The sequence below is a fragment of the Balaenoptera musculus genome, chromosome 2 (genome assembly GCF_009873245.2).
Source record: "Balaenoptera musculus isolate JJ_BM4_2016_0621 chromosome 2, mBalMus1.pri.v3, whole genome shotgun sequence".
NCBI lineage: Eukaryota > Metazoa > Chordata > Mammalia > Artiodactyla > Balaenopteridae > Balaenoptera > Balaenoptera musculus.
The window spans coordinates 125,532,468-125,555,482 of record NC_045786.1 but is presented as its reverse complement, the minus strand read 5'-3'; the positions used below and the strand labels follow the sequence as shown (position 1 = coordinate 125,555,482).

General features: G+C 38.3%; 1 protein-coding gene across 3 annotated transcripts in view; it reads right to left on the bottom strand.

The window, feature by feature from the left end:
* Positions 1–1,234: 1,234 nt before the first annotated feature.
* The window catches only part of KLHDC1 (kelch domain containing 1), a 57,673-nt gene continuing 35,892 nt past the window's right edge, over positions 1,235–23,015 (bottom strand). For 2 of the 3 annotated variants that reach the window (XM_036844761.1, XM_036844762.1), the window contains 4 exons: positions 21,839–21,911; positions 17,497–17,581; positions 15,794–15,846; positions 1,235–4,453 (listed from right to left, as the gene is read on the bottom strand). In XM_036844761.1, coding sequence (XP_036700656.1) covers positions 4,267–4,453; positions 15,794–15,846; positions 17,497–17,581; positions 21,839–21,911 — 398 coding nt within the window. In that variant the 3' untranslated portion in view covers positions 1,235–4,266. The remainder of the gene's footprint in view (positions 4,454–15,793; positions 15,847–17,496; positions 17,582–21,838; positions 21,912–23,015) is intronic. The other variant, XR_005018902.1, reaches the window with a different exon arrangement.

The following is a 23,015-nucleotide window of genomic DNA, read 5'->3' as shown; positions in this document are numbered from 1 at the left end:
CTTGGGCTTCCCTGGTGGTGCAGTGGTTAAGAATCTGCCTGCCAATGCAGGGGACACAGGTTCAAGCCCTGGTCCGGGAAGATCCCACATGCCGTGAAGCAACTAAGCCCGTGCGCCACAACTACTGAGCCTGCGCTCTAGAGCCTGAGAGCCACAACTACTGAGCCCACGTGCCACAACTACTGAAGCCTGCACTCTGCAACAAGAGAAGCCACCACAACGAAAAGCCCATGTACTGCAACTAAGAGTAGCCCCCACTCGCTGCAACTAGAGAAAGCCCGTGTGCAGCAATGAAGACACAACACAGCCAAAAATAAATAAATTAAATAAATAAATTTTAAAATATATATTATCCTTAATGATGAGAAACTAGAGGCTTTCTTACTAAGATCAGGAACAAGGGAAGGATCCCCTCTCACCACAACTTTTCAACATCCTACTGGATGACCTAGCTAATGCAGTAAGACAAGAAGAGGAAACAAAAGGTTGGGAAGGAAGAAATAAAACCGCTTTTGTTCATGACAAATCATAGACACACAATTGTCTATATAGAAAATTGTAAAAAAGTTACTGTGGTACATTGAGACAATGGAATATTATTCAGTGCTGAAAAGAAATGAGCCATCTTTTCAAGCCATGAAAAGACATGGAGGAAACTTAAATGCATATCACTAATGAAATAAGCCAATCTGAAAAGGGTACATACTGTGTAATTCTAACTATATAACATTATGGAAAAGACAAAACTATGAAGACCATAAGATATCCATGGTTGCCAGGGTTTAGGGGGGAGGGAGGAATGAATGGGCAGAGCATGTAGGATTTTTAGGCAGTGCAACTAGTCTGTATGATACCATAAAGCAGCGGTCCCCAACCCCCGGGCCACAGACCAGTACCAGTCCGCACAGCAGGAGGTGAGTGGCTGGTGAGCGAGCCAAGCTTCATCTGCTGCTCTGCATCACTCACATTACCACCTGAACCATCCCACCCCACCCCCCCATCTGTGGAAAAATTGTCTTCCACGAAACCAACTGGTCCCTGGTGCCAAAAAGGTTGGGGACTGCTGCTATAAAGGTAGATACATGTTACTACACATTTGTCTAAACCCATAAAATGTACACCACCAAGACTGAACTCTAATGTAAACTGTGGACCTCAGACATGTCTTAGCTCAGGCAGCTATAACAAAATACCATAGACTGGATGGCTTAAACAACAGACATTTATTTCTCACAGTTCTAGAGGCTGGGAAGTCCAAGATCAAGGTGCTGACAGACTTGGTTCTTAATGAGAGCCCTCTTCCTGCCTTGCAGACGGGTGCCTTCTCATTGCATCTTCATGTGATAGAGACAGAGTAGGAGAGCTCTGGTCTCTTCTTCTTCTTATAAGTACACTAATCCCGTCATGGGGTCCCCACCCTCATGACATCATCTAAACCTAATTACCTTCCAAAGACACCACCTCCAAAAACCATCACATTGAGGATTAGGGTTTCAACATATGAATTTTGTGGGGATACAAACATTCAGTCCATTACTTGGGTGATTTTAAAAATGTTCTTGCTGCACCCACATGCTGGACCGTTTGAAAACTTCATCAAACTGGAAATTCATATAGAATCACATTAATACAATGAAAAAACAGGCACCAAAAAAAAGTGGGAATGGGGTACTATTTGTTTCTTAAAACTGTTTCTTTTCCTGTGAAGTGTTCTGAAATCAAAATTTTAATTTTTCAGACACTATGTACTACCCTGAAAATTATTCTATCTTAGTGAGTTTATTTTATTTCTCTCTCACACATACATACATATAAATAATGTATTGGTGAAAACATCGCTTTGTTCCTGGGCTGACAGTATGAAGTTCTAAAGAATATTTTTAAGCTTCTATCAAAAGGCTAATAATTTTTTAAAAGGTGCTTATGCAAAGATACGATCTGTAAAAAATGTACACTAACTTTGATATGCCATTTACTATATCATTCTAAAAATGGTAATACCTCAAAAGAATCCTTCCTGACAACTGGAAGAATATCCTGATACACATAATAAAGATGGCCAGAAATTCTTTTTCCTTGAGAATCAGACTGGAAACCTATTTTGTGAACCACCTGAAAAAAAAAAAAAAGTCAACCCTCTAGAGTCATCTTTCAAACAAAGAACCTGTAAGGGAGAGTTAAGAGAGAAAGTTATGAGGCTGATGTTGCCTTGGGTTCCTATACACTGCACAGGTCAACAACACAGAAGTTGATAGTAAACCATAAGTGCTAAGAAGTGAGGAGTGAATACTGCTTGACTAGGGATCTTCAAAACTGGCTTTGCCAGCTCGCAGAATTTCTACATCTCCTAATAGCAGGGAAGCCCTGCTATAAGCCAAGTTTTGGAAATTGAAGATCAGATTAGAATTCCCTGCCACTCCTACTATGGGGCTACCTCAGGACATATAACTTTTTGAAGCAGTACAATATATTAAGTCAAATAAGAAGAGTACCAGTTTTGTGTGCCATAAATAATATATAGATTTTCATTCTCTTGAAGCCTAAACAAAGAGTGTGTGTTTTGAGGGGGTTAATCTAACTTTTAGTGTTTAGGTAAACCATTTAAAAACAGCAGTGCTTCTCTAAGAGGCTAGAGAAGCCATTCACACAACCCAGAAGCCATGTTAAAAAGTGTTCATCCCACTCAGTGTCATCTATCACTGTCTAATATGTTTTGATATTTGTTCCTTATAGAATGCCGAATACTGAAGTTCATAGTAATAAAATAATTACTTCTAAGACCCATATTACCTATGAGATTCACTTTCTAAATCTGTTATTCAGCCTGAAAATAGTAAGAAAAAATGAAAACTTACACTGAAATATTGTTTGCACAATCAATTCTAATGACTGGTTCACACTAACAAAACTAGGAAAATAGTAATTCTATATAGTTTGTATAATAAATAAAATGTAAACACAAAGTATTTCAATACATAAATAGAAGCTTTGCACGTCTAAAATACAGTACATATATATAAAATATATCTCTACAATGTAGTGAGATCTATAAACTACTGTAATTTTCATTATAAATTATACATGCACTTCAATACAGAAATATATTTACTCCAACATTTTAAATTTCAGAGTCAACGTGTATGGTGGTATGGTAGACAGTAATTTTATATACCAAATTCTTAGTAATTCCTTGTTATTAGTAATTCAATGGATGGGTACAACTGTGATATGTGAACAACTTCTTAACCATGGCAAAAGTACTATTTAAAGAACATAAAGATAAATATTCATGTTCCATTTCTTTATAGGCAGTTAATACTGAAAAGAAATGGGAAGATAACATATTTTGAATATCCTGGGTCTTGAGCACCAACTCTGTAGAATGGTGTGGGCCAAAAGGAGGGGTTTCTAGAAAGGCAAATTACTAGGTTATCATCCCATTTCATAATTCACTGAAAGTTACTTTAGAAGTATTCCCCCAAGGCAAAATGTATCTTCAGGTGTCTCTAAAGTTAATAACTATACTGCCTCTCAATATTTCAAAGCCTGTATGACAAATAAATCTCCACTTTAGACACTTTCAAACATGGTCTTTATATACATATAAAATGGGACAAACTAACAACTTAGAGGTAACAGAAAAACAATTGAAGACATTTATTCCCCTACTCAAAGGTGAGGAAGGATACTTTACTAGATAAGTGCTAAAAGGGTAGGAGTTCAATATTTAATCCCATAGCAGTGCTTGCCTATTTTATCATTTTGTCCAGCTGTATTACTTATTTAAGGAGAAGTTCTTTAAATAACTGAGTCATTTAATGGGAAGCTTTATGTAATTTTAAAGTGACTTGAGAAAAATCTATTCTTTCTGAAAGTTGATATGAGGTGTTTTTATATATCTATCTATCTTTAGGTTGGGGAATCTCTAAAGTCCTTGGGGTAATTTCTTATTCTCCTCAAATTTGTATAATCTTTCCAGTAAAGAAGACACAGTGAGTTAAAGTCTCTTACAATTATACTTACTTTCAGAAAGTAGATTTTTTTTCTGCAGCTTATAAGGAAATTAATTTATGTTAATTTACAAATAAAATACAAATTAATCTGCCATTAACATCTTCTTCCTATATATCTCATGCCATACAATCAGTTTAACATATAATTTTTGTTTCAGATTTTATCTTCTAAATAAAGCCTCCAATCTGGGGGGTAAATATACAGTCTGATTAAAATGTTTAAACATATTAAATATGTAGAGTATATCACAACTTAATTGCTACTGATCCACTGATACTTATTTTCTGTTTCTTCTTTTTGGGCTCTTTGTTCTTCTCGGTGATTAACTGCAGTCCAAAATGTTATTTTTTTGAGTACTTGTTGGAGAAGTTTAGGAGGTAATAAAGATATCTGACTTTCTAAAATTATAGCATTTTTACCAATGCAGTCAAGGCATGACCTGTAAACAAAACACAACAGAATTATTAGTTTTTGAACCTGAACTTATAAAATATTTATAGGTAAGTAATATAAAAAATAAAACTATAAAAATTTTACACGATTATGCACTCCCCTGGTATTGTTTGGAACATGACAGGATATATATTCTTTCCAGAGCACCACAGTAATTGTATATTTTTATAGCATGGGGACCATATCTGACCAAAATCCAGGTACAACTTACCATGCATAATGTTCTTTAAGTTAAAAAGATTCAGACTTAATTTTGAAGCAGGTTAGTCTGAAGCAGACCCCTTTTCACACATCCTTCCAGCCCAATAACAATTTACTCCTCTCTGCGAGTTGTCTTCTTCTTCCATCACCCCAAGATGCAGCACCTGGCGTCCATTTTATGCCCTGTGACCCGGCCCTACCCGTACCCCCTCCAGAAACGACTGCACTGGTCTGACTGACAGCCGCCCTGAGTCCCAGCCTCAAAGGCAGCCACGTGCAGTCTGTCTTTGCTCTTCCTCTCATTTCTATACTGGTTCATCTTCCCTATCACTGCTTATCTCCCCTTCCAAACCTCTCCTTTCTGCTTTTTGGAACGCCAGCTGTGTCTACAAACACCCCTGCTTTCCTGTGACTTTCTGTCTTTGCTTTAAGTGAAATCTAAGAAAATTGCTTTGTGTGCAGCCTTCTGGAGAAAAGAGGACAAATTTCCCCTCAGCTCTGTTTTCACAGTCAGGAGCCAATATTAGTCCGTATTCTCCTCGCTGCTCACTGCTGCTTCCAGGCTGCGATCATTTTGCCGTCGGGTGTCGCCATCTATTAACCTCCTGCTCATTCTCCCCCATCGCTGAGGATTTTGGCCCGGGACTCATCACAGTCTTGTCTCCTGACTGATTTTAGCATCTGTGTGGAAAACCCTTTTCACTCTTATGACCTTACTCAGGACAGTTCCACCTCGGAAATCTTAAACTTCCACATCCTCCTCTTGGACCATAAGCCTGTATCTTTTTCACTCTTACACCCCTTTACTCCTTTGACTCTTCCCGGTTCTCCAAATAATAAGACCCCTCCGGTGGCAACCTTCTTCCCTAACCGGCCTGTCCGCATGCACTTCATTCTCCTGCCAGCAGTTCTCACCTCCTTCTTCACTGTCCCTCTGTTACGCCATCCTGGCTAAACTCCAACCACGGATAAACTCAACCATCTCCTTTCTGCGCTTGCAACCTGGCTTCTCAGTGCTGCTGGAAAAAACCGCATTTTGGCAGACGTGGCCCACTGCACATCGATTTTGTTCCATCTCCGCTGAGCCCTCCTGAGTGCTCAGCACTACGATGTTACACATCCCGCGGCAGCATTCCGCTCCCAGTCACCTCAGCAGCTACGTCACGTCTTCATCACCCTTCTTAAGTTCATATCCTTACCTCTCCTCCTCATCAGACGACCTCACCATCAGCCAAAACCTTCTCAGTGCCCTGCCCCCAACCAAGAAATTAATCTATTTCTTTTTTAAATTTTTATTTATTTATTTATTTATTTTTGGCTGTGTTGGGTCTTTGTTTCTGTGCGAGGGCTTTCTCCAGTTGCGGCGAGCGGGGGCCACTCTTCATCGCGGTGCGCGGGCCTCTCACTATCGCGGCCTCTCTCGTTGCGGAGCACAGGCTCCAGTCGCGCAGGCTCAGTAGTTGTGGCTCACGGACCTAGTTGCTCCGCGGCATGTGGGATCTTCCCAGACCAGGGCTCGAACCCGTGTCCCCTGCACTGGCAGGCAGATTCTCAACCACTGCGCCACCAGGGAAGCCCCATCTATTTTTATAGCTATACTTCCTTCTTTCGCCATTATTATTATCCCCTCCTCCAGTCAAGGGATAATTCTATTACCTGTTTGCTAAAATCGACCTCCTCAAGAGCCTACTCCATTCATTTTCCCTTCATTTATTCTGTTTCCAACAACTGAGTCCCCGATGGCTTCGTCCCTGAGCACAGAAACAAATATGCTCACTCCTTCCCGGGTCGTGGCGCTCGTCCCCAGAAGTCATCCTGGCTTCCCCCTTTACCTTACCAACGTCTTAGTGTTGCCAAACTCCACGGCACTTGTCAATCCAGATGTTCCGCGACCTCCTTACAGTAAGCAGATGCTCCATCTTCAGTTCTCTCCTGCCTCAGTTTTCGTGCTCCCGTTATCTCCTGCTTCACCTTTAACTCTGGTCACTCTCTTGTGCCTCCTTGTCCTCTACCTTCACTTCAAATGTTATGAGTTCTTAATGCTCAGCTGTTGGCTCCACCCTTACTCTCAAAACTCTTCCTGGGCAGAGCTAACCCATACCCATTCACACCCCAGTGATTCTTAAATCTTTATGTCTAGCCTGGACCTTGCTCCATTTATTCAGTTAGTAACTATTTAATGGAAAGCTCCGTTGGAAGTCCCATAAGCACTTCAAGCTCAATATGCCCAAAACCAAGTTCATCATTTCTACCCCATCCCACCTGCAAACCCAATGCCTTCTCCATACTCTATCACTAATTCTTCCCTCTTCTTTCCCTTAGCGTCCATTCAACTACCAAGTCCATTCAGCCTGCTAAATATCTCTACCTCCCTCCCTTCTCCAGCCCCACTGCCACTTTCTAAATCAGACCCTCACTTTGTTCCTGATCAATGCAACAGTCTCTACTAACTTTCCTAACACAGTCACTTATCCCTCCAATTTCTCATCTACACTGTTGCCAAAAAAATTTTATAACTTATAATATGATCATCTTATTCCTCTGCTCCAAATTTTTCAATGCTTCCTGACCTCCTACAAGATAATGTAAACTCTTGTGCATGAGAGACACAGGTGTTAGATGACATACAGTTTCTGCTTTCTTATCCAGCCTCATTTCTTACAATTCCTCACCTCATACTTATGTCCCAGGAATACTCAAGAATTCAGTTTCCAGAACACCATGCCTATATATATATATATATATATATATATATATATAAAAACATGTTAGTGTAAGATATATATATCTTGCACTAACACCTTTGCACTGCTTGTTCACAGCAAAGTCTTGTCTCAGACTCTTCTTCCTCTGCAAAGACTTCCCTAACCTTTGCTATCTTAACCAAGGGCCTTCTTCTCCAGTATTCTTATGAACTTTGTATATGTTCCTCTTAAAGCAATTTTATTTTTCTATAATAGTTATTTGAAAGCCTGCCTTCTACATTCTTAGCAATTTCAGGGAAAGGTCATGGCTTTTCATTTCATAGCACAGTGCCTTCCCATAGTAGGCACCCAAATATTATATTTATTGATCCCTGCATATCAAGAACTTGTAATCTACTTAAGGAAAGTGGTTATGTTTACAACAAAAGTTAAGTAACAATACAAGGCAGGATAAATCATTCCACTAGTTATTTCTAAACTTTGCACAATGGAATTACCTTCGGTACTTTCAAAATTCCCAAAGTACAGACCGTACCCCAGACCAATCAAATCACAATCTGTGGGGCTGGAACACAGGCATCAATATTTCTTGAAGTTCCCCATGAGATTCTGATGTCCAGACAAGTTTGGGAACCACAGCAGTTACAGAAGGAGTGGCTAAGAAAGACTTCAGGAATGTCCAGTTTGAGCTATGGTTTTCAAGTGGTTTAAGCTGTGGAACGTCTAGAAGTTATAGTACACTCCTTGACACAGAGCATGTAAGCTCCTCTCTCTCTCTCTCTCTCTCTCTCTCTTCCCCTCCCTCCCTCTGTCCCATGCCTTCACCCCTGTTATCCCTGCTGCATAAAATACCCACACGTGTTCACTAGACAACAACTTCTTCTTCACTCAAAACCTTCCTCCTGACTCTCACAGGCAGAAATAGGGGCTTGCTCCACAATCCACCCACTAAACTTTGTATATATTCCTTTTAAATTAAAAGCGATAACTTTTGGGAAGATGGCGGAAGAGTAAGACGCGGAGATCACCTTCCTTCCCACAGATACAGTAGAAATACATCTACACGTGGAACTGCTCCTACAGAACACCCACTGAACGCTGGCAGAAAACGTCAGACCTCCCAAAAGGCAAGAAACTCCCCCCGTACTTGGGTAGGGCAAAAGAAAAAAGAAATAACAGAGACAAAAGAATAGGGACGGCACCTGCACCAGTGGGAGGGAGCTGTGAAGGAGGAAATATTTCCACGCACTAGGAAGCCCCTTCGTGGGCAGAGACTGCGGGTGGCGGAGGGGGGAAGCTTCGGAGCCACGGAGGAGAGCGCAGCCACAGGGGTGCGGAGGGCAAAGCGGAGAGATTCCCGCACAGAGGCTCGGCGCCGAGCAGCACTCACCAGCCCGAGAGGCTCGTCTGCTCACCCGCCGGGGCGGGCGGGGCTGGGAGCTGAGGCTCGGGCTTCCGTCGGATCGCAGGGAGAGGACTGGGGTTGGCGGCGTGAACACAGCCTGAAGGGGTTAGTGTGCCACAGCTAGCCGGGAGGGAGTCCGGGAAAAAGTCTGGAGCTGCCGAAGAGGCAAGAGACTTTTTCTTCCCTCTTTGTTTCCTGGTGCGCGAGGAGAGGGGATTCAGAGCACCGCCTAAACGAACTCCAGAGACGGGCGTGAGACGCTGGGGCTGCTGCTGCCGCCACCAAGAAGCCTGTGTGCGAGCACAGGTCACTCTCCACACCGCCCCTCCCGGGAGCCTGTGCAGCCCGCCACTGCCAGCGTCCCGTGATCCAGAGACAACTTCCCCAGGAGAATGCACGGCGCGCCTCAGGCTGCTGCAACGTCACGCCGGCCTCTGCCGCCGCAGGCTCACCCCGCCTCCTCTGTACCCCTCCCTCCCCGCGGCCTGGGTGAGCCAGAGCCCCCGAAGCAGCTGCTCCTTTAACCCCGTCCTGTCTGGGCGGGGAACAGACGCCCTCAGGCGACCTATACGCAGAGGCGGGTCCAAATCCAAAGCTGATCCCCAGGAGCTGTGCGAACAGAGAAGAGGAGGGGAAATCTCTCCCAGCAGCCTCAGAAGCAGCGGATTAAAACTCCACAAACAACTTGATGTGCCTGCATCTGCTGAATACCTGAATAGACAACGAATCATCCCAAATTCAGGAGGTTGACTTTGGGAGCAGGATATATTAATTTTTCCCCTTTTCCTTTTTTTGTGAGTGTATATGTATATGCTTCTGGGTGAGATTTTGTCTGTATAGCTTTGCTTTATAATAGCTTTATTTTACTTCACTATATTATAGCCTCTTTCTTTCTTTCTTTCTATTTTTTCTCCCTTTTACTCTGAGCCGTGTGGACGAAAGGCTCTTGGTGCTCCAGCCAGGCATCAGGGCCGTACCTCTGAGGTGGGAGAGCCAACTTCAGGACACTGGTCCACAAGAGACCTCCCAGCTCCACGTAATACCAAACGGCAAAAATCTCTCAGAGATCTCCATCTCAACATCAAGACCCAGCATCACTCAATGACCAGCAAGCTACAGTGCTGAACACCCTATGCCAAACAACTAGCAAGACAGGAACACAGCCCCATCCATTAGCAGAGAGGCTGCCTAAAATCATAATAAGGCCACAGACACCCCAAAATACACCACCAGATGTGGACGTGCCCACCAGAAAGACAAGATCCAGCCTCATCCACCAGAACTCAGGCACTAGTTCCCTCCACCAGGAAGCCTACACAACCCACTGAACCAACCTTAGCCACTGGGGACAGATACCAAAAACAACGGGAACTACGAACCTGCAGCCTGTGAAAAGGAGACCCCAAACACAGTAAGATAAGCAAAATGAGACGACAGAAAAACACACAGCAGATGAAGGAGCAGGGTCAAAACACACCAGACTTAACAAATGAAGAGGAAATAGGTAGTCTACCTGAAAAAGAATTCAGAATAATGATAGTAAGGATGATCCAAAATCTGGGAAATAGAATAGACAAAATGCAAGAAACATTTAACAAGGACGTAGAAGAACTAAAGAGAAACCAAGCAATGATGAAAAACACAATAAATGAAATTAAAAATACTCTAGATGGGATCAATAGCAGAATAACTGAGGCAGAAGAAAGGATAAGTGACCTGGAAGATAAAATGGTGAAAATAACTACTGCAGAGCAGGATAAAGAAAAAAGAATGAAAAGAACTGAGGACAGTCTCAGAGACCTCTGGGACAACATTAAACGCACCAACATTCGAATTATAGGGGTCCCAGAAGAAGAAGAGAAAAAGAAAGGGACTGAGAAAATATTTGAAGAGATTATAGTTCAAAACTTCCCTAATATGGGAAAGGAAATAGTTAATCAAGTCCTGGAAGCACAGAGAGTCCCATACAGGATAAACCCAAGGAGAAACACGCCAAGACACATATTAATCAAACTGTCAAAAATTAAATATAAGGAAAACATATTAAAAGCAGCAAGGGAAAAACAACAAATAACACACAAGGGAATCCCCATAAGGTTAACATCTGATCTTTCAGCAGAAACTCTGCAAGCCAGAAGGGAGTGGCAGGATATACTTAAAGTGATGAAGGAGAAAAACCTACAACCAAGATTACTCTACCCAGCAAGGATCTCATTCAGATGCGATGGAGAAATTAAAACCTTTACAGACAAGCAAAAGCTGAGAGAGTTCAGCACCACCAAACCAGCTTTACAACAAATGCTAAAGGAACTTCTCTAGGCAAGAAACATAAGAGAAGGAAAACACCTACAATAACAAACCCAAAACATTTAAGAAAATGGGAATAGGAACATACATATCGATAATTACCTTGAATGTAAATGGATTAAATGCTCCCACCAAAAGACACAGGCTGGCTGAATGGATACAAAAACAAGACCCATATATATGCTGTCTACAAGAGACCCACTTCAGACCTAGAGACACATACAGACTGAAAGTGAGGGGATGGAAAAAGATATTCCATGCAAATGGAAATCAAAAGAAAGCTGGAGTAGCTATACTCATATCAGACAAAATAGACTTTAAAATAAAGACTATTACAAGAGACAAAGAAGGACACTATATAATGATCAAGGGATCAATCCAAGAGGAAGGTATAACAATTGTAAATATTTAGGCACCCAACATAGGAGCACCTCAATACATAAGGCAAATACTAACAGCCATAAAAGGGGAAATCGACAGCAACACAATCATAGTAGGGGACTTTAACACCCCACTTTCACCAATGAACAGATCATCCAAAATGAAAATAAATAAGGAAACACAAGCTTTAAATGATACATTAAACAAGATGGACTTAATTGATATTTATAGGACATTCCACCCAAAAACAACAGAATACACATTTTTCTCAAGTGCTCATGGAACATTCTCCAGGATATATCATATCTTGGGTCACAAATCAAGCCTTGGTAAATTTAAGAAAATTGAAATCGTATCAACTATCTTTTCCGACCACAACGCTATGAGACTAGATATCAATTACAGGAAAAGATCTGTAAAAAATACAAACACATGGAGGCTACACAATACACTACTTAATAACGAAGTGATCACTGAAGAAATCAAAGGGGAAATCAAAAAATACCTAGAAACAAATGACAATGGAGATACGACGACCCAAAACCTATGGGACGCAGCAAAAGCAGTGCTAAGAGGGAAGTTTATAGCTATACAAGCCTACCTCAAGAAACAGGAAACATCTCGAATAAACAACCTAACCTTGCACCTAAAGCAATTAGAGAAAGAAGAACAAAAAAACCCCAAAGCCAGCAGAAGGAAAGAAATCATAAAGATTAGGTCAGAAATAAATGAAAAAGAAATGAAGGAAACAATAGCAAAAATCAATGAAACTAAAAGCTGGTTCTTTGAGAAGATAAACAAAATTGATAAACCATTAGCCAGACTCATCAAGAGAAAAAGGGAGAAGACTCAAATCAATAGAATTAGAAATGAAAAAGGAGAAGTAACCACTGACACTGCAGAAATACAAAAGATCATGAGAGATTACTACAAGCAACTCTACGCCAATAAAATGGACAACCTGGAAGAAATGGACAGATTCTTAGAAATGCACAAACTGCCGAGACTGAACCAGGAAGAAATAGAAAATATGAACAGACCAATCACAAGCACTGAAATTGAAACTGTGATTAAAAACCTTCCAACAAACAAAAGCCCAGGACCAGATGGCTTCACAGGCGAATTCTATCAAACATTTAGAGAAGAGCTAACACCTATCCTTCTCAAACTCTTCCAAAATATTGCAGAGGGAGGAACACTCCCAAACTCATTCTACGAGGCCACCATCACCCTGATACCAAAACCAGACAAAGATGTCACAAAGAAAGAAAACTACAGGCCAATATCACTGACGAACATAGATGCAAAAATCCTCAACAAAATACTAGCAAACAGAATCCAACAGCACATTAAAAGGATCATGCACTATGATCAAATGGGGTTTATCCCAGGAATGCAAGGATTCTTCAATATACGCATATCAATCAACGTGATACACCATATTAACAAATTGAAGGAGAAAAACCATATGATCATCTCAATAGATGCAGAGAAAGCTTTCGACAAAATTCAACACCCATTTATGATAAAAGCCCTGCAGAAAGTAGGCATAGAGGGAACTTTCCTCAACATAATAAAGGTCATATATGACAAACCCACAGCCAACATTGTCCTCAATGGTGAAAAACTGAAACCATTTCCACTAAGATCAGGAACAAGACAAGGTTGCCCACTCTCACCACTATTATTCAACATAGTTTTGGAAGTGTTAGCCACAGCAATCAGAGAAGACAAAGAAATAAAAGGGATCCAAATCGGAAAAGAAGAAGTAAAGCTGTCACTATTTGCAGATGACATGATACTATACATAGAGAATCCTAAAGATGCTACCAGAAAACTCCTAGAGCTAATCAATGAATTTGGTAAAGTAGCAGGATACAAAATTAATGCACAGAAATCTCTTGCATTTCTATACACTAATGACGAAAAATCTGAAAGTGAAATTAAGAAAACACTCCCGTTTACCATTGCAACAAAAAGAATAAAATATCTAGGAATAAACCTACCTAAGGAGACAAAAGACCTGTATGCAGAAAATTATAAGACACTGATGAAAGAAATTAAAGATGATACAAATAGATGGAGAGATATACCATGTTCCTGGATTGGAAGAATCAACATTGTGAAAATGACTCTACTACCCAAAGCAATCTACAGATTCAATGCAATCCCTATCAAACTACCACTGGCATTTTTCACAGAACTAGAACAAAAAATTTCACAATTTGTATGGAAACACAAAAGACCCCGAATAGCCAAAGCAATCTTGAGAACGAAAAATGGAGCTGGGGGAATCAGGCTCCCTGACTTCAGACTATATTACAAAGCTTCAGTAATCAAGACAGTTTGGTACTGGCACAAAAACAGAAATATAGATCAATGGGACAGGATAGAAAGCCCAGAGATAAACCCACACACATATGGTCACCTTATCTTTGATAAAGGAGGCAAGACTATACAGTGGAGAAAAGACAGCCTCTTCAATAAGTGGTGCTGGGAAAATTGGACAGGTACATGTAAAAGTATGAAATTAGAACACTCCCTGACACCATGCACAAAAATAAACTCAAAATGGATTAAAGACCTAAGTGTAAGGGCAGACACTATCAAACTCTTAGAGGAAAACATAGGCAGAACACTCTATGAGATACATCACAGAAAGATTCTTTTTGACCCAGCTCCCAGAGAAATGGAAATAAGAACACAAATAAACAAATGGGACCTAATGAAACTTAAAAGCTTTTGCACAGCAAAGGAAACCATAAACAAGACCAAAAGACAACCATCAGAATGGGAGAAAATATTTGCAAATGAAGCAACTGACAAAGGATTAATCTCCAAGATTTACAAGCAGCTCATGCAGCTCAATAACAAAAAAACGAACAACCCAATCCAAAAATGGGCAGAAGACCTAAATAGACATTTCTCCAAAGAAGATATACAGATGGCCTACAGACACATGAAAGAATGCTCAACATCATTAATCATTAGAGAAATGCAAATCAAAAGTACAATGAGATATCACCTCACACCGGTCAGAATGGCCATCATCAAAAAATCTAGAAACAATAAATGCTGGAGAGGGTGTGGAGGAAAGGGAACACTCTTGCACTGTTGGTGGGAATGTAAATTGATACAGCCACTATGGAGAACAGTATGGAGGTTCCTTAAAAAACTACAAATAGAACTACCATACGACCCAGCAATTCCACTACTGGGCATATACCCTGAGAAAACCATAGGTCAAAAAGAGTCATGTACCAAAATGTTCATTGCAGCTCTATTTACAATAGCCAGGACATGGAAGCAACCTAAATGTCCATCGACAGATGAATGGATAAAGAAGATGTGGCACATATATACAATGGAATATTACTCAGCCATAAAAAGAAATGAAATGGAGGTATTTGTAATGAGGTGGATGGAGTTAGAGTCTGTCATACAGAGTGAAGTAAGTCAGAAAGAGAAAAACAAATACAGTATGCTAACACATATATACGGAATCTAAGGGAAAAAAAAAAAAAAAGGCCATGAAGAACCTAGTGGCAAGACGGGAATAAAGACACAGACCTACTAGAGAATGGACTTGAGGATATGGGGAGGGGGTGGGGTGAGATGTGACAGGGTAAGAGAGTGTCATGGACATATATACACTACCAAATGTAAAATAGATAGCTAGTGGGAAGCAGCCGCATAGCACAGGGAGATCAGCTCGGTGCTTTGTGACCACCTAGAGGGGTGGGATGGGGAGGGTGGGAGGGAGGGAGATGCAAGAGGGAAGAGAAATGGGAACATATTGTATATGTATAACTGATTCACTTTGCTATAAAGCAGAAGCTAACACACCATTGTAAGGCAATTATACTTCAATAAAGATGTTTAAAAAAAAAAAAAAAGCATATCAGCTAATACACTGTAAGTCATACCACCGATTTAATAACAACTTTGGGGTTAAAAAAAGAAATTCTACTAAACTAAATTCATATATATGTGTGTCTATTATGAGACACACTCTGATTTCAGAAAAGTTAAAATATGAAAAAAGTCAGGCCTAGAATCAAGGAAATACAGTATATTTAACATTCCTACATGAACTAAATTCAGTTTTACAAACAAAACAAAAATATGACTATACTGTATATTTTAATTTTTAAAAATCACATTGGTATATGGTTCATCATTACAAATTTTCTTATACTCTTAGGAAGATGTAAACCTAAATTCAAGTAATAATCCACCTGAAAAATATTATAATGTTTCCCAAAAAGGAAGAAGAAATTATCATACATTAATAACATATATATTTTAAAGTAATGAATTTTCTTACCTGAGTAGTGAATAAGGCTGTGTTTGAAAGATCAATAAATCATTACAATGACCCTAATCAACATAAAAAAGAAGTTATCAAGACTTTTGATAAAAATAAAATACATTAATAATTGAATATTTTTATTTTATAAATGTAAAAGAAATTATGTAAAGCAGCAAATAAATCACTAACTATTCACACACACATACACACACACACAAATATACACATACCTGCTAGCTACACAAACTTTAGATACGTGGTTACCATTTTTTCAGTGACCAAACTTCTACCTAACCACAGCCTATATAACTGCAAATTTTAAAATCAGAAACGTGTTTTCCCTTTAAGACAGTGGTTTCAAAATGAGAATAGTAGTGGTTTTCAAGTTTTTTGGTTTTTAAGCAGAACTTTTTTCTTCCAAATGACTCATTTTAAAATCTCTTTATTCTGTCCCCCTTTTCCAGGTGACAGATTCCCTGGGAATTCCTAATTTGAAAATCACAGATCCAGAAGATTTTTTGAAGAATGACTCTCTCATCTAAAAGTTAATGTGGAGAAGTCAGCAGAAAATTTTTCTAATACTTTCAAATAGGTCTTTAGAATTTCATAATTTATGATTATGATTTTAATCAGAATTCATATTTTAATGATAGACTTTGTATCCTAAATAAAGATTTCTAGTGCCAAGAAAAAGAAGACAAACCACAAAAGTTGCTTTTTAAGTAAAGTTGTGGTTTTAATTTTTTATTGAAGCACTGAATCCTCAGCCAAAGAAAGTTCTAAAACTTTCACTACACATAACATTTAAGTTGGAGGCCTCAGAACCTTAAAATAAACCAAATTCCCTGGAGAAAAGCCACCTTATCTCAGGGTTCACCACTCCATAGGAACAACTCTGGAGATAACTAGGCCTGAAGAGGTGAAAGGGCACTGGGGCCCTCTGGTGGGCTCTGTCTCATTGTAGCCCATCCCTGACGGCTCAGCGCCTGCCATTCCCAAGTGTCCTATGCAAACCAGAGCGAGCAATCCTGAGCTCCTGGCCCATCATGTACAGAATATAAGTGTGGCCATCTCTCTGAATTTCCCAAGGTGCAAGGAGTGGAAGAACAATACTTTCCAAATGCTACTCGTTTATTCCTTTCACTTTAGTTTTATCAGATTTTAAAATTAGAATGCTTTAAACTCAAATGTAAAACAGGGGTGAAGCAGTGGCAAAAGGCACATAAAATTAAAAAATACACTTTAAACATTCTAAAGTAGTTTCCTCTTGAGGGGAGAAGCTAGCATTAGTAATGTTCTAGTTATCAAGTTAGGTAGCAAATTTCACAAGTACTTATTATTATACTTAGTAGTTCACATATACTTTATATATAGTCTTTTTATGCACCAAATATTGTGTACAAATATTTTAATTCAATAAAATTATCAACGCTCGGGACTACGGGGAGGGTCAAAGAGAAACGAAGAGTCATCCTTTAGAAGCTCTTCTTAATAATTTGACTAATGAAGTTAATAGACCTATTTTGATTTGTAAACCCCAAATATCCTGAAATGCTTCACAAAAGCCACTCATTCTAAAGATTAATCGTACAACAGTGTAACATTTCATGCCCTTCCATATTTTTCAATGTGGGAATATCAACAATCTTTTTGAACAGCCATTTAGTTTGAATAACACAATTACTCAGAGGAAATATTTAGATATGAAATTTTCTTACTGTATCCAAGGAAAGTAAATCATCTTTGCTCCCACCAAATACCATTATTTCATTTTCTTTTCCCAAACAGGCTGTGTGCCATAACCTATGATTGAAAATTATAAACAGTGAAATACTATCAAGGAAGAAACTGTACATTACATATAAACCAATTTTAAATTGCACACTCTAAAATTTAATCTATTTCAAAAGGGGTATGATTGAACTTGAGCCTTTGTCATATCCTCAAAGGGGTTAGATTTTAAAGATTTCTCTAGAATTATTAGAGAATTAGATTCTAGGTTTCATTAAATCACATTGTTTCAATGAAAGAGAGGCCTCCCAATAACTCTTTCTTATTATATCCTCCGACCTTTTTCTAACCTCTTTATCTCATAGATATTATCATGAAATAAAACAATTTAAAAAAGAACTGATCAGCCTATTGCAGAAACAGTTTTCTTATTGCTATCTGCCATGGTGCTGTTCTCATCATTTTGACTTCCTTCCCTGTTCTCTGGTCCCCACCACCGGACAAATCCAATTGGTCATTCTCTTTACATTTATATTGTCACACTACTTATCACCCTGGGTACAGAATACCACACACGTTCCTTATTTCTCTGTCTCTAATCTCTTCCAGCTACCTATAGCTGATAAATAATATTTTTCAAATATTTACTGTTTTTAACCATGGACATTTCCTGATCAGAAAGCATCTCTGCCACTTTTCTCAGCCTAAAATTTATGATCAATAGCTATTTTTTTCCCATAAAATTTAATTCTTGCCTTTCCCCAAATGAACCCTCTATTTCAGCCAAGTCCATTTATTCCCTAAGAGAAAAGCTTGTACCACTTTCTAGGCTTTTGTTCGTTCACCCTGCTTCTTGGGCTTAAAATGAGAAGTCTTTCTCTCTCAGAGCCTTAAAAACAGGCTCAAAATCCCCAGGAAGTGTTCCAAATACCACCCAAATTGGCTCTGTTACCCTCTCTGTTCAGCACGTTTCAACATTTATGTGCTTATTTTATAATCTCCTAACTCACATTTGAAGACAAATTGCTCTATATACTACTTCAATTGTTTGATGTAATTTGTCTCCTAACTCCCTACGAAGACTATATATAAGGTCCTTAAGGTCAAAAACGGCCCCAGTGGTGTAAAGCCGACTGTGCCTATCAACTCCATGTTCAATATCACATTGGCCATGGTGCAAATTAGCAAATGCTACAAACTAGGGCTTTTTTTTTTTTTTGGTTTTGTTTTTCCTGGAGAGCGGTTGTTAACTGTTTACCAGCACACCACTGGAATTTGGGTAATCTAATTTTATATTCTTAAAAATGCTTAATAGGTTGTTCTGCATCCAGTAGGTGCTCAAAAACTTCTGATTAACAAAAGCAAACACAAAATACTAGCATAATTTACTCAGTGATTAAATAAACAAATTATTTCATAAAGAAGCAGAGCATCTAATGCTGTTTTGGAAATGGTCTGATAGCTCATATCCATCTCTGATTTCACATTATTTACCAAAATTAACGTTATAGTTTTATAAAATTTAATGTTTCTGTGGGTCTGAAAAAAAAGTACACATAAATTTCTCAATTTTAGAAAATAAATTAAAAGTTTTACAGAATCATTGCTTTGACTCTGAGAGTACTTGATTACTTTTTTTTTTTTGGCCGCACTGTGCAGCATGTGGGATCTTAGTTCCCCGAACCTGTGCCCCCTGCATTGGGAGTGTGGAGTCTTAACCACTGGACCGCCAGGGAAGTCCCACTTTTCTTAATAGACCAAATTGTTGAAGCATCGGATGCCCCAAACAATTACATATTATCACGTCTTTTATTACCACATAACTTATTTTTAGTACATTAATCCTTTTAATTTAATTTCCACAAATGCAAACAGTGGGCTTATGCACAATTTGTTAAAATAGTTTTCTCAAACAATCATGACATATTCAAGGACAAATGCACTTGGGACCCAGAATAGGACTGAGTCATTAGAAATTTTGTTTGTGAAATACTCTGCCCAATTCTCTAACTTGTATGTTAGAACATAAATTGACACAGATCTTCAGCAACCCCCAGCTTATGCTGTGGGGTTGGGGATGGGGATTGGAGAAGGGACTGAGGGAAGGAGATCGAGTATAACAAATTCCCTCATAGGAAGGAATAGCTTAATTTCCAGGACAGAAAGCCATGTGTAACCTTGGAAATACTCATGGATCCAACAATGCCTAAGGCTCTATATATCAACACCTTATGGGACATCTTTTACAGACACACAAAAAAGGGACCTTGCTGACAGCCACCTATATAGGCGATCAGATATAGCTACATAGACGGCTATTCACCCAAGCACAGTTTTATCTAAGATGACACCTGGAGAAGAGGGTGTTACATTGTAGGACGGTGGTTCTCAACCAGGGACGATTTTGCCCCCAGGGGGACATTTGACAATATCTGGAGATATTTTTGATTGCCACAATTCCAGGTGTGTGTTGGGGGAGGGCGGGGAGAGTGGACACAGTACTACTGGCATCTACTGGGTAAAGGCCAGAGATGCTTCTACACATGCACAGGATACCCCCAACAACAAAGAATAATTTGGTCCAAAATGTCAATAGTACCAAAGTTAAGAAACTTTCCATAGAATTACAAGAGGAGAATTGGGCAGCTTACATTTCAAATTATAACTTGGAAAAGTTTGCACAATATACATTTAGATGTTAAGTAAATTCTTACTTTCAAAAGAAATTAGTATATATACACATATATATGTTCTCCTTACACTAAACTGTATCCCACCTGTTCTCCTCCTCACCTCATACCTGAAGATAGATCTGCCTCTGTCTTATCTGCCTTAGGGAAACTCTGGCCTGGACTTCATCATCGAGGAACACTGGAAAGCCTTTCCTGCCTTGATTTTGGTGACATCTAGCTTGCAACCTGATGTTTTTTCTACAGACAGGTAGTTTATGTCCTCTCACAGCTGCTCTAAACTTATTACCTAAACATTCTAATAAAGCATATGATTTACATGACACATCAGCTGAATTCAAAGAAATCTCTTTACATAGCTCAGTTCTAACTAGTATATTATTGATAATAGTTCTATGCCTCTGATTACTCATTAAGGATTGAAATATAAAATAGGAGCAACTGAAAATTAAACATATTACTACCACTTTGGTCTATAATTAATTCATTCACACAATCAAACAACTGCAAGAGAACTAAGAGCTCATCTAGTCCAACTACCTCATTTCGCAGATGAAGAAATTGATGCTCAGTTTCTTTAAGTGACTTTCCCAAAGCCAAAAAGCTAAGTGGTAGCTGAGCAAGGACTAGAACACTGGGCTCCTGAATTTAATATAAAACTCTTTAAATTAAACAATATATTTCAAAAGATCCAGAATTGCTAAAATAATACATTCCACTGAATTTTTATACATGAAAATATAAGAATCACACATGTAGTTATGATAAACTCTAAATGTATTGTGCATATTAATATAGATATACACAATGATATATATATTTACATATAAATATTTTCAGGCCTTTTTCTCAAGTAAGTTACTTGTTATTAAATGTCTGAAATGCATATCATTAACTTATGCGTTACTATATCATTGACTTCACAATAATATAAATAATCTATAGTAAAAAAATTCTGAAATACATGGCATGAAAAATAATAAAATTACTGACCATAATGATTATAAGGTACTGAATTTGAATCTCTTATGAATATATCTTTATCATACTATTCAGTCAAATAAGAAAAAAATACAGTACGAATGTGATTTTCTTTGCAGTCTAATAATAGTATATTTTTCTACAGTTTTTTCTCTATAATATACCACAAACAACTGTTTTCTTTTTTAAGAAATTTACATTAATGAATACATCGTACAGTTAATAAAGAAAAATAATAATCTGTCATCTACTTGATCAACATGAAAGCAATTTCCTCATTAAATTGCTCTAAACCGCTTCCAAACCTAAATAACTACTACTAAAGCCAACCCCATTCTTGTCTACTTATTAAAAATATTAACATTATATCATACTTTCAATTTCCTAGCCTTTTCACATTTATCAGGCAAGATTATACATTTACCTAAAAGAATAAAATTTTCAAATATACAAATATGGATAGAAACTGAATAGTTCCTTTCTACAATCAGATATAATTAGAATTACAGTTAAATTATTTGGGTAACATCACACTTATTTGAAAGATATCCTTCCTGAGGGTTTCTGGTTTTAACAGCAAACACTACAAATTCAGTGCTACATTTTAATACTTTAAAATTCTTAACTATTTTACTTATTTGTCAACTTCTAGACTTACCTGGGTTTTGTTTTAGGTAAATGTGTAAGCTGTTTCCAACAATTTGTTAAGACATTATGAATCCAACCATCACCTGCAATATTATGACAGTTCAGAAATTAAGATTAGGTCTTTGGGATGAAATTTTAATTTTTTCCCCAAATTCATCATGCTACATTTATATGACTATTTTTTGTGCATGTGCATATTTTATCATAAAAATTCTCAAACATGTACGAAAGCCAAGTGAACATGACAATGAACCTTCACATAACCCAGATTCAACAACTATTAAGATTTTACCATATGTGCTCCATTTATCTGTTTGTTATTCTTGTTGCTGAATTCTTCTAAAACAAATCCTAGCTCTTATCATTTTCTCCATATTTCAGTGAGCATTACTAAAAAAAATTGGACATTTTTTACACAGCCACCATGTTATTATCACTTAACCACAATGCCACCATCACAGTCAACAAAACTAAAAGTAATTTCTCGGTATCGTCTGATACCCATATGACCATTTCTTCAGCTGAATCTTTGAGAGAGGAAACTGACTAGACTAGGAGTTAGGACATTTAATTCTCCATAGTTCAATGATGAAAAAAAGCAAATAGGAATTTGAAACAGTAGAGCTCATGAAGATACAATATTAAACAACTCCTAGTGAAATGGATAGATTTTAGGTTTTTTTTCTTCCAGTTTTATTGAGATATAATTGACATACAATACTGTATATATTTAAGATGTATAGATGTTAGTTTTTAAATTACATTCCAAATCCTTTTTAATTAAAAACCCCACAAATTAGAGAAGTATAATAATCTACAGTAACTAACATCCCCTAGAGGAACTGCTGTTCCTCTAACCAGCATCTGGCATTTCTTGGCCAGAAGACTGCCAGATACACAGTTGATGCTCAATAAATTTTTGTTGAAAAACAAATAGTTGTTTTTAGATCCTATATAAAATTATATAAATGGTTTTAATGGTATATAAAGTTTCTTAAGAAAAATGTCTCTAGCCATAGAAAACTTCTGCATTAAATTACAAGACACTTGTCAAACTAAGTGGATATTCTTGGTCACTTGTCTTTCTTGGTGCCACAATTATACTAGTGAAAGAAAAACTGTCTTACAAAACTCACAGCCATTGGGATGAGCAGTAACAGGAGTTAAAAAACTCTAGCTAAGCACTT